Here is a 12937-nt window from a genome sequence, read left to right as displayed (position 1 = left end):
TCTATCTGATGATAAATAGAAAAATATCCTTGGGCGAAGAATAAAAAAAAACAGAGAGAGAACAGGGAAATATGCCCAGCTGGTGTGGCTCAGTGGCTAAGCATCCTGTGCACCAAGAGGTCGCTGGTTTGATTCCCGGTCAGGACACATGCCCAGGTTGTAGGCCCAATCCCCAGTGGGGGGCATGCAGGAGGCAGCCAATCGATGTTCTCTCTCATATTGCTCTAAAAGCAATAACAAAAAGAGTCACAGCTAACAAGCCACCAAAGGTAATCAAATGGAATTATGAAAAATACCCAATTAATCCAAAAGAAGGCAGAAAAAAAGGAAAAAGGGAAGAAAACAGTTGAGACAAATAAAAAACATATAGTACTATGGTTGTTTTAAAACCAACCATATCAATAATCACATTAAATGTAAATGATCAAAACCAGGGGGTGGCAAATGCTGTCACTGTAGTATGATAGTAGCCACAGATGAATGGGCTTGACTGTGTTCCAATAAAACTTTATTTACAAAAGCAGGTGGTAGCTGGATTTCACCTGTGGGCTGCAGATAGCTGGCTGCTGGTTTAAACATGCCAATTAAATGGCAGAGATGGTCAGATTGGATAAAAAACCAACACCCAACTATATGTTGCTGATAAGAAACCCATTTTAAATATAAAAATACAAATAGGTTAAAAGTAAAAGTATTGAAAAAATATATTATTATTTATTTTAATCAAAAGAAAGCTGGACTGCCCTGGCCGGTTTGACTCAGCGGTTAGAGCATCAGTCCACAGACTGGAGAGTCCCAGGTTTGGTTCCCGCTGGGGCATGTACCTCTCGGTTGCAGCTTGTCCCCGGCCCCGGTTGGGGTCGTGTGGGTGGCAACCACTCGATGTGTCTCTCTCACATAGATGTTTCTCTCTCTCTCCCTCCTGCTCTATCTGAAGATATGTGCAAAAATGTCTACGGGTGAGGATAAAAAAAAAAAAAAAAGAAACCTGGACTGTTTATATTAATATCAGCAAAGTAGATTTTATAGCAAAAAATATTGCCAGGGATTAAAAAGGTCATTTCATAATGATAAAAGTATCATTTCAACACAGGGTACATAATGACCCTAAAATGTATACACAGAGCTTTAAAATACGTGAAGCATTTGACAAAATTGAAGACAAACTTTTTAGTTTTCTTTGTTACTCCTCACCCGAGAATACTTTTTCCATTGATTATTTTTATTAAAAATTTTTTTTTTTCTTTATTGATTTTAGAGAGAGAGGAAGGGAGAGGGAGAGAGATAGAAACATCGCTGAGAGAGAACATTGACTGGACGCCTCTTGTATGTCCCCACTGGGATTTGGCCCACAACCTGGGCATGTGCCCTGACCGGGAATCTAACTGGTGACCTCCTGGTGCATGGGTCAACGCTCAACCACTGAGCCACACTGGTTGGGCCCATTGATTATTTTTAAGAACGAGAGTGGAAGGGAGGTAAGGAAGAGAAACACTGCTGTGAGAGAGACAAATCAATTGTTTGCCTCCTGTATATGCCCTGACTGGTGCAGGGATCAAACCTATAGCCCAGGTATGTAATCTTAGCCCAGGGATTGAACCTGTGACACTTTGGTGTGTGGGGGTAAAGCTCTAACCACTGATCCACACTGACCAGTGTTGGCACCCACTTTTGATAAAAACTCTCAGTAACATGGGCATGAAGGATCATACATCAACACAAAAAAGTCCATATATGACAAACCCACAGCTAACATCATACTCAGTGGGCAAAACTAAAAGCATTTCTGTTAAGAACTGAAACAAGACAGGATATCCACTTTTACCACTCTTATTTAATATAGTACTGGAAGTCCTAGCCACAGTGATCAGACAAGAAAAAGAATGAAAGGTATCAAAATTAGAAAGGAGGAAGTAAAACTGTTATTATTCATAGATCATGTAATATTGTACAGAGAAAACCCTACAGAATGCATTAAAAAACTATTAGAGTTGATAAATGAATTCTGCAAAGTAGTAGGATATAAAATTAACATCTAGAAATTGATGTAATTTTTATACACCAATAATGATTTCTTTAAAAGAGAAACTAAAAAAACAATAACCAAAACAAACAAAAAAATCCCTTTTTCCATTTCAACAACAAAAAAACAACATACCTAGGAATAAACTTAACCAAGAAGGTAAAAGACCTGTATTCAGAAAACTATAGGATGTTGAAAAAAGAGATAGAGGAAGATACAAACAAGTGGAAGATTATACCATGTTCATGAATTGGAACAAATTAATATTACAATGTCCATACTATCCAAAGCAATCTTTAGGTTCAATGCAATCCCTATTAAAATACCAATGGCATATTTCACAAATCTAGAACAAATATTCCTAAAATTTATATAGAACCAAAAAAGACCTGAATAGCCACAACCATCTTGAGAAAGAAGAATAAAATTGGAAGGATCATAATACTGGATATCAAGTTATACCACAAAGCCACTGTAATCAAAACAGCCTGGTACTGGCACAAGAATAGGAATATCGATCAATGGAACAGAACAGAGAATTCAGAAATCAACCCTAGCCATTCTGTTCAATTAATATTTGACAAAGGAGGCATGAGCATACAATGGAGTAAAGACAGTCTCTTCAATAAATGTGTTGGGAAAAATGGAAAGGTACATGTATACAAATTAAACTAGACAACCAACTTACACTATACACAAGAATAAACTCAAAATGGGTAAAAGACTTAAATGTAAGTCGTGAAACCAATAAAATCTTAGAAGACTATGTAGGCAGCAAAATCTTAGACATCTCACATAGCAGAATTTTCATGTATATGTTGCCTAGGGCAAGAGAAACAAAGGAAAAAAATAAACAAATGGGACTACATCAAACTAAAAAGCTTCTGCACAGTAAAAGAAACCAGCATCAAAGGGAACCCACTGTAAGGGAGAATGTATACGCCAATGACACATTGGATACGGGGTCAATTTCCAAAATATATGAAGTACTCATACAACTCAACAAAAGACAAACAATTCAATTAAAAAATAGGCAGATGACCTGAATAGACAAGTTCTCTAAAGAGGACACACAAATACATAGCCAAGAGACATATGAAAAAATGCTCAACACCATTTATCATCAGAGAAATGTAAGATAAAATGACAATGAGGTACCACCTCACACCTGCCAGATGGCTACCATCAATAAATCAACAAAAAACAAATGTTGGTGAGGATGTAGAGTAAAAGGAATCCTTGTACACTGCTGGTGGGAATGCAGACTGGTGCAGCCACTGTGGAAAACCATGTGGAGTTTCCTCAACAGATTAATAATGGAACTGCCATTTGACCCAGTGGTCCCAATTCTAGGACTATATCCTCTGTACCGCAGGCCGATGCTCCAACCGCTGAGCCAAACCGGCCAGGGCTAGGACTATATCCTAAGAGTCCCAAAACACCAACCAGAAACAATAAAACTTCGGAAAAAAAGTATGAAAAAAATCTTTGTGACCCTGGGTTAGGCGAAGACTTCTTAGATATGATACTACAAGCATAACCCATAATAGAAAAAAAGAGATACATTGGACTTCATGAAATCAAGAGCTGTTGTTCTATGAAAGATACTGCTAAGAGAATGGAAAGCCAAGTCACCAATTGGGAGGAAATATTTGAAAATCACATACTTGATAATTAATTTCTAGACTATAAATCCAATAAAAAGAAAACAAACATTATTTAAAAATTGGCAAAAATTTGAATAGATATATCACCAAGGGAATGAATAGGTCGCAAATAAGCACGTGAAAAGTTGTTCCATACCATCAGACATTAGGGAGATGTAAATTAAATAAAATACCACCTCACACCCATTATTAGCATGTCTCAAGTTAAAAGGGCTGACGATGTGATGTGTTGAAGGGAACGTGGGGTGACTGAGACTCTCAGACACTGCAGGTGGGAATGTAAATGGTACAACTTTTTTGGCAAAATTTGGCTGTTTGTTCAAAAGCTAAACCTACAGCTGCCATATGACCTAGCTATTCCACACCTAAGTGTTTTCTCCCAAGAGAAAAGAGAGCATATGTCCATATACAGACTTGTACACAAATGTTCACAGAAGCTTTATTTGTAATATCCCCAAACTAGAAATAAACAGCTCTCCATCAGCAGGAGAGGAGATAAACAAATTGTGGTATACCCATACCCATACTACTGAGCAATAAATAAAAAGGAGTAAAATATCAATACATACAATAACATGGATAAAAATTAAAATAATTATGCCAAGTAAAAGAAGCCAGACAGCTTTGTCCGGCGTGGCTCAGTGTTCAGAGTGTCGGCCTGAGCACCAAAGGGTCTAGTGTTTGAATTTGGTCAAGGGTATGGGTTGAAGATTCATTCCCCAGCCTGCTGGGGTACGTGTGGGAGGCAACCTATCAATGTGTCTCTCTCACATTGATGTTCCTCTCTCTCTCTCCACTCCCTTCCTTCTAATCTCTAAAAATCAATGGAAAAAATATTCTCAGGTGAGAATTAAAAAACAAAACAAAACAAAACAAAAAAAACCCAGACAGAAAAATGGTACATACTGTAAGATTCCATTTATATAAGGCTTTAGAAAATATAAACTATGGCCCTGGCTGGTTTGGCTCAGCGGTTAGAACATCGGCCTGCGGTCCTGAGAGACCCGGGTTCGGTTCCTGCTAAGGGCGCGTACCTCGGTTGCAGTTTGTCCCCGGCCCTGGTCGGTTGTGCGGGTGGCAGCCACTCAATGTGTCCCTTTCACATCGATGTTTCTCTCTCTCTCTCTGTGTTCCTCTCTCTCCCTCCCACTCTACCTGAACAAAAAAAGGAAAAATGTCCTCGGGTGAGGATAAAAAAAAAGAAAATAGAAACTATGTACAATGACAGCAGGTCAGTGGTTCCCTGGAGACTGGGAGTATGGGAGCGAGGCATTACAAAGGGGAACAAGAAAACTTTAGGAACTGATGAGTGGCTATGTTCTCTATCCTTATTGTGGTGATGGTTGTTGCATAGTTATACATTTGCCAAAATTTACCAAATTGTACACTTTAAATATTTGCAGTCTAATGAATGTCAATTATACCTCAATAAAACTGTTAAAAATGCTATGTTCCCACATGGGAGAGGGGTTGGCGGCTGAGTGAAGAAGGTGAGGAGATTAATAAGTACAAATTGGCAGTTACAAAATAGTCCTGTGGGGATGTAAAGTACAGCTTAGGACATACAGTCAATAATAATGTAATAACTATGTATGGTACCAGGTGGGTACTAGACTTATTGGGAGACCACTTTGTAAATTATACAAATGAGTAACCACAATGCTTTATACCTGAAACTAATATACTACTGAACATCAACTGTAATAGAAAGACAGTACAATGTGCTTCCTTAAAGGCTGCATCTCCGGAAAAAGCTTTCAGTAGTTTAGCTAATTGGACACACTATCTTCATTCATCCTCTCCCAAGGAATGAATCAAGATTTAAAAATGTCATCTGAATAGGCACCGACATAAAATTATTATAACATTAGGTCAGTTAAATCCAGAATCCTCCATTCATCTACATCGATCAAAATGAACTAACAAGCAGACAAAGCTCCCCTGTGCACACACAATTCCAGTAGGAAGGTTACCAAACCAGAAAACAAACCAGCCTTTTCTATAATCACACTGAAATCCATTAATACCTGCAGATGAGTCACAAGTAAAGAGGAATAATGTACATAAAATGCCCATAGAGCCCTGTGGTTCAAGCGTTGGACCAAAGATCAAAGAGTCATGTGTTCAATTCCCGGTCAAGGCCACGAACCTGGGTTGCAAGTTCAATCCCCAGCTCTGGTTGGGTTTGTGCAGGAGGCAACCAATTAGTGTGTCTCTTTCATATCGATCTTTTTCTCTCTATCCCTCCCTCCATTCCACTCTATCTAAAAAAATCAATGGAAAAATATCCTCGGGTGAGGATTGAAAAAAATGCTCATAGAGAATAAACAATAAGGGAGGGCCATAAAAGAGTAAGATCTATAAACACATGGGGTAAATTTATTTATAGAAATACATTTTAGAATTTACTTTGAACTTAATTTAATTTATGAGTGAATTACATATAGTCACATTCTCATGGATAATATGAAAAGCAGGGTGTAAAATAAAAAAAAAAACACCTTTTATATTTGCTTCATATATTTCATAATCTAAGACCGTATTAACTATTTCTGACAAGAAAAATGCAACCTTCCTTTTCTAGGTGACCTAAAAAGGAGAAGGGAAACAGAGAGAGGCTCAAAAATGTGAAAGATCACATTCTCTGTTGACTCAATTGGATTTGAAAATTAGGTTGGAATTTAGTTCAATGCCTCAATGAAACTCACTTTTCTCTTTCTGCCATTACCAGGGAAAATTACTTAAATTCTGACAGTTAAAAATAACATACTTACCATGAAAATTTTCCAAACACAGTAAATAGAGAAAAAGTAACCCAGAAAATTGAAATATTTCCCCTTGAAAGTTTTGGAATATTCTATTCTCTCCTGAGGGAAAAGAAACACAAAACATTGTCAGTCTCAGCAAAATGTAAATTTATATTGAACAAAAATGAATTACTCCTTCAGGCTAAGTCAAAAAACCACACATGGTAATAATAATATTAAAATAATAGTAGTAGTGAGCAACATTTACTGGATACTACTTTAAGCCAGAAAGTGAGATAAGCACCTTACATGCATTATTTACTTTAATCTTCATAACAGAAGCTTAGAGAGGTTAAATAACTTGCCCAAGATCATATAGCTAGTAAGGAAAGGAAGTTAGGTTCAGGTCTATCTATCTCCAAAACTTATGTTAACATCTATCCGATAGGGCTACTCCTGTGAAGTGATCCTCAAAAAGGATGAAAATAGTTGGAACAACCTTAATTAGTAGATTTTGCATTACTAACTCCCTTACTAATTTGTAAGGGAATAAAAAACAATCAGAGGAGCTACCATCTTGATCCTGAGTCAGTAAGAAGTGGTGTGTGCCACCTTCCTAGATGTTGAAAAGCCTCTTTTGACTATCCCACTAATTTCTATTATTGAGAGTGTTCCACTAAGGATTTTGTTAGTGGTAGAAGCAATGTGCAGATTTCTAATGCTTCATGGTTAATATTGAAGCTATAAGGTGTCTCTTGCACTGCTTGGCCATGGAGGACACTAAAAAGCTATTTAGTCTTGCTCTCTCTTCAATCATATTGACAAAAAGCACATTTCCGGTTCCTTGCTCTGTACCTTGGTAGCATGTAGATCAGCTGTTTCCAGGAAAAGCTGCCTGCTTAGTTCTTCCAAAGCATCCACTTCCTGTTGAATAAGAGTAAGATCTGGCACAAAATGGGCATCAAGGTTTAAACCACAAAGAAGTTTCAAGAAATAGAAATGAAGAAAGCAAATATTTTTGGTTTCTCCTATAGTGTGGACCCTGCCTATATTTTCAATTTCCTGCTTCATAGCCAGCAGGAATTCAGAGCAATTTTCCCAACCTCCAATACAGGTGTGTAAAAGCTTCTCCATCAAGACCATCACCACCAAACACCTACCACTCAATTATTTTATTTTTTACTGTTGATAGTATTACAGATGTCCTCCATTTCTTCCCTCTTCTGCCCCCCTCTACCCAGCACCTGCTCCACCCCAGGTCTTCACCATCTTATTGTCCCTGTCCATGGGCTATGCATATATACATTTAAGTTCTTTGGTTAATCCCTTCCTGACTCCCCACTGCCCTTCCCTCTGAGATCTATCAGTCTCTTTGATGCATCCATGTCTCTGGACCTATTTTGTTTGTCAGTTTATTTTGACTTAAATGAGATCATGTGGTATTTATCTTTCTCTGATGAGCTTATTCCACTTAGCATAATAATCTCCAGGTCCATCCATGCTGTTGCAAAGGATAAGAGATCCTTTTTTATAGCTGCATAGCTGCATAGTATTCCATTGTATAAATGTACCACAGCTTTTTTTTTTTTTTTTTTTTTAAATCCACTCATCTGCTGATGGGCACTTGAGCTATTTCCAGATCTTAGCTATTGTGAATAATGCTGCTATGAACATAGGGGTGCATATATTCTTTCTGATTGGTGTTTTTGGGATTCTTAGGATAAATTCCCAGAAGTGGGATCACTGGGTCAAATGGCAATTTCATTTTTAACTTTTTGAGGAAACTCCACACTGTTTTCCACAGTGGCTGCATCAGTCCGCATTCCCACTGGCAGTGTACGAGGGTTCCTTTTTCTCCACAATCTCACCAGCACTTGTTTGATGGGATCTTGTTGGATTGATCCTTTTAGTATTATGTACTTACCTTCTTTGTCCCTTTGTTTGAAGTCAATTTTGTTAGGTATAAGTATGGCTACCCCTGCTTTTTTTGTTTCCATTTGCCTGGGAAATTTTTTTCCACCCTTCACTTTCATCCTGTGTGAGTCTTTTGTTCTGGGGTGGGTCTCTTACAGACAGTATATATATGGGTCATGTTTTCTTATCCATTTAGCTGCCCTATGTCTTTTGATTGGAACATTTAATTAATTTACATTTAAGGTTATAATTGATAAGTACTCACGTATTGTCATTTCAATTCTCTATGCCTATGTTTCTCTCTTTCTGTATTTCTTCTTCTCCTTACAACAGTCCCCTTAACATTTCTTGCAATGCTGGTTTGGTGGTAATCAACTCCTTCAGCCCTTTTCTGTCTGGGAAGCTCTTTAACTTCACCTTCAATTTTTAATGATAGCCTTGTTGGATAGAGTAGTCATGGTTTCAGATCCTTGCTTTGAATACTTCATGCCATTCCCTCTGGTCTGTAGTATTTCTGTTGAGAAATCAGCTGACAGCCTTATGGGAGTTGCCTTGTAGGTAACTGAGTGTCTCTCTTGCTGCCCTTAAAATTCTCTTTTTGTCTTTAATGTTTGTCATTTTAATTATGATGTGTCTTGGTGTGGGTCTCTTTGGGTTCATCTTGATTGGGACTCTTAGTGCTTCCTGAACTTGTGTGACTTTTCGCTTCATCAGGTAACGGATTTTTTTTGTGTCATTATTTCTTCAAACAGGTTTTCTTTTTTATGTTGGTTTTTTTTTTTTGGTACGTGCCCCGAGCGGGAACCGAACCCGGGACTCTCTGGTCCACAGAGCCAAACCGGCCAGGGCCAAACAGGTTTTCTATGCCTTGCTCACCTTCTTCTCCTTCTGGCACCCTTATGATATAGATGTTGTTTGGTTTCATATTGTTCCAAAGTTCCCTGAAAGTGTCCTCATGCTTTTTAAGTATTTTCTTTTTGCTGCTCTGATTGAATAATTTTTTTCTACCTTGTCTTCTAATTCACTAATTCAATTTTGTTTCTTCTAACCTACTGTTAATTATTTCCAGTGTATTCTTTTCTTAAAAGAATACTTTTATTGATTTTTAAAGAGAGAAAATGGAAAGAGAGAAAGAGAAACATCAATGTGACAGTAGGACATTGATAGGCTCCCTCCTGGAATGCCTTCTACTGGGATTGATCCTGAAACCCAGCATGTGCCCTGACTGAGAATCAAACCAGCAACCTTTTGGTGCATGGGAGGATATCCAACTAACTGAGCTACACCAGCCAGGGCTTCTAGTGTATTCTTTATTTTAGCTATGTCATTCTTAATATCTGACTGGTTGTCTTTTGTGGTTTCTATGTCCTTTTTCATGTTGTTGAGCACTCTAAAAACCATTACTTTATACTCTGTTTCTGATAAATTGTTTGCCTCCATTTCATTTAGCTCTCTTTTCTGGAGATTCCTCTTGATCTTTCATTTGGGGCTACTTTGTCTTCCCATTTTTTTCTGTTTCTTTGCATTAGATAAGACTGCTAAGTGTCCCAGTCTTGGTGACATGGCCTTCTTGTGGGACCCAGTGGTGTAGTCTCCTTGATCTTCTGAGCTGGGTTTCTAGGAATATCCCTTGCTTGTGTTATGTGGGCTTTCTTGTTGTATTTTGGTCTTGATTGCTTTAGTCTATTCTTGGGTGGATTGAGCACTCAGGCTTGCTGACTGTGAGGCTGAACCCCAACCATGTCATGCCAACTGTTATACAAGTGTTGACAGATCAAAACCGGGCAAAAGAAGGCCAAACAGAAAGTAACACACAAAACAAGAATGACTAAAAAATAAAATGATACTAAGAGACTTTAGAGCAAAAGAATTAGAAGAACCAAAACAAAGAATATGAAAGGAAAAGATCTAGAATAAGAAGAAAAGAAAAAAAAATTAAAAAGTAATAATAATGAATAAATTAAAATATAGAAAAGGAAAATAAAAATGAGAAAAGAGGAGAAAAGAGGAAAAAATAAAATAAGATGAAAAAAATTAAAAATGAAAATTTTAAAAAAAGAAAGAGAGAGAAAAAGAATAGAAGGAAAGAGATAAGTCCTGGCCAGTTTGGCTCAGCAGTTAGAGTGTCAGCCTGCAGACCAAAGAGTCTGTGGGTTTGCTCCCCAGCCCCAGTCAGGGTTGTGTGGGAGGCAACCAACTGATGTGTCTCTCTCACATCAATGTTTCTCTTTCTCTTTCCCCCACTCCTCCCTTCCACTCTATCTAAAAATTAATGAAAAATATCCTCACATGATGATTAACAAAGAAATATTAAAAACAAAAAAAGGAGCCCTGGCTGGTCTAGCTCAGTGGTTAGAGCACTGGTCTGTGGACCAAAGAATCACGGGTTTGATTCCAGTCAAGGGCACGCATCTTGGTTGTGGTTCATCTCGGGTCCTGGTTGGGGTGGTGCAGGAGGCAACCAGTTGATGTGTCCCTCTTACATGGATGTTTTTCTCCCTCTCTCCACTCCCTTCCTTCTATTCTATCTGAAGATAAATAAAAAAATATCTTTGGGTGAGGATTAAAAAAGAAAAAGGAAAGAGATAAATAAGAGACATGAAAGAATAAAGAGAAGAAAAAATAACTTTTGGATCTGCTAATTGTGGAATTCCCTGGATGGGTCTCCTGGGAGGGTCTCTGCTGCAACCCAATGTGAGTTGCTGCCTCTGCCTGGCTGGGGGGTGGGGGTGGGGTGGTGGCCTGAATGAAGCACAGCAGGATGGAACCTCAAGTAGTATGGCTGTTGGGGCCTTCCTATCCCAGAAGCTGGGTCTGCCTTGGGTCTTGCACCTTGTATGTCCCTGTTCTGAGCTGCTGTCCCTTATCCCATAAACTGGGCTTTGTGCGTGCGTGCGTGCATGCGTGGGTGTGTGTGTGGGGGGTGGGTATCTGAATCCTGGCCAGAATGGTTTGAAGAGGCTCTGTTGGGGGTGGTGCCAGTAGCTTGTAGGAGGTGGGCCCCGCATTTCCTCTCCTTCCAATGCCTCAGCTCTGCCTGGCTTGCTGGACCCCTTTGCCACCACCTCAAGCAGGAGGCAATCAGAAAAATAATCAGCTCTGCTTGGCACTCCAATCTTTCGGGGTGGTGGGCTCATGGTGAGCAGGGCCCCTGCCCAGGCTCTGACCAGGTCAAGCATATGAGTCCACTAGGCTGCCGGACCTAGCTGCAGTGGCTCAGATTTCCAGCCCAGAGTCCTTCCCCCTTGCCTCAGGTCATTGCAGGGTGGGGCAGAACCAACAGCTCTGCAGGTGGGGACAGGGGCACCTCCTCTGCACTCCAGGCGGGCAGGATTGATCCTCTTTCCTGGGCCCCACTGTCCAGCACCCTGCCCTGATGCTTTCTGCCCAGAGTTCCTCCAGAAATTAAAGGATTCCTTAGATTCACTGCTGGGTGTGCCCATCAGACTCCTCCTCTGGCCTCGAGTTCCTTGTGTGACCCCCACAAAGGCACAGATCAGGGCAAACTTCCCAGGCAGGGCAATGGTGGCTCACTCACGCTGCTCCTTCTGGTGAGGCGCTGCACTCCTGCCGCAGCATCCACAGCAGCCGCAGCAGCCGCAACCAGCGCTGTCCTGGCTGCTTCTCTCTGCGCCTGGCCCTCCCAGTCTGAGACCCAGCTTTCTCAGTCTCTGTCCAGTTTGTGGTTCATTTGGTGCTTGAGGCCAGGGAAGCGACAACCCTTTTCCTGGCAAATACCACGGTTTCTGGACCCCCACTTCTGTGGGCAGGCCTGCAAGCAGCCTGGTCCAGTGCGGAGGGTGGTGGCGGCAAGGCTGGGCACTGAGTTGCAGCTGCTCCTCACGGCTTCTTCCTGCGGAGGATTTTGTAAATCCCCCAAAATGGCATGCGCTCCAAACTCCCATAGTGAGAAGCACCGGGCCCCAGCGGCTCCTCCACCACTAAGTCTGGAAACACCCACTGGATTCCCTACACACAGACAGACAGACTGACTCTCTCACGCCTACCACTCCTTTTCTTGTTAGCTCAAGTAACTCAGACAGATGGTTTTGTTTATTTTTGGCTTTATCTAGTTTGACTAAGTCAAATGTAATCTTGGAAATCTCAAATGGTTACATAGTAAGACAAACACCTATAATATAGCATAGTTTCTCCTAAATTATCTGAACAAATACAATATTAGACAAAGGAATTAATATTTACTAAGTTCTAATACAGTCTAATATTTATAGACTTTACCTTCTTTAGTTCTTTACAGACATTATCTTCTATTATTCTCACAACAATACCGCGAGATAGGTGTTATTATCCATTTTTCAGATGAGGAAAGTAAAGCTCAGAGAGTCAAATAACTTGTCAAAAGCCACACAGCTAATAGGTGTGAATACAAAGTCAGGTCTGTCTCCCTCCAAGGCCTGTTCTTTCCATTACACTGTGCCACTTTCAAGATCAGTGAGGTTGTGCTATTATTCTCTCCAGTTAGGAAAATGGGCTCAGAGAAGTTAAAGAATCCTGATACTTTGGTTGACTTAACTTACTGTCACTAAGATAGCTTCAACCTAAACTTTTGCTTTTATAGATTTTTA

General features: G+C 39.8%; 1 protein-coding gene across 3 annotated transcripts in view; it reads right to left on the bottom strand.

Annotated features, from left to right (window-relative positions):
* LOC118637362 (Golgi pH regulator) overlaps positions 1-12937 on the bottom strand; it is a 94439-nt gene that overhangs the window by 34353 nt on the left and 47149 nt on the right. For all 3 annotated transcript variants that reach the window (XM_036272761.1, XM_036272760.1, XM_036272762.1), the window contains exons 9-10: positions 7293-7381; positions 6465-6557 (exon numbers count right to left, since the gene is read on the bottom strand). In XM_036272761.1, coding sequence (XP_036128654.1) covers positions 6465-6557; positions 7293-7381 — 182 coding nt within the window. The remainder of the gene's footprint in view (positions 1-6464; positions 6558-7292; positions 7382-12937) is intronic.

This window comes from Molossus molossus, unplaced genomic scaffold (assembly GCF_014108415.1).
Source record: "Molossus molossus isolate mMolMol1 unplaced genomic scaffold, mMolMol1.p scaffold_m16_p_20, whole genome shotgun sequence".
NCBI lineage: Eukaryota > Metazoa > Chordata > Mammalia > Chiroptera > Molossidae > Molossus > Molossus molossus.
This window is presented reverse-complemented; position numbering and strand designations above follow the sequence as displayed.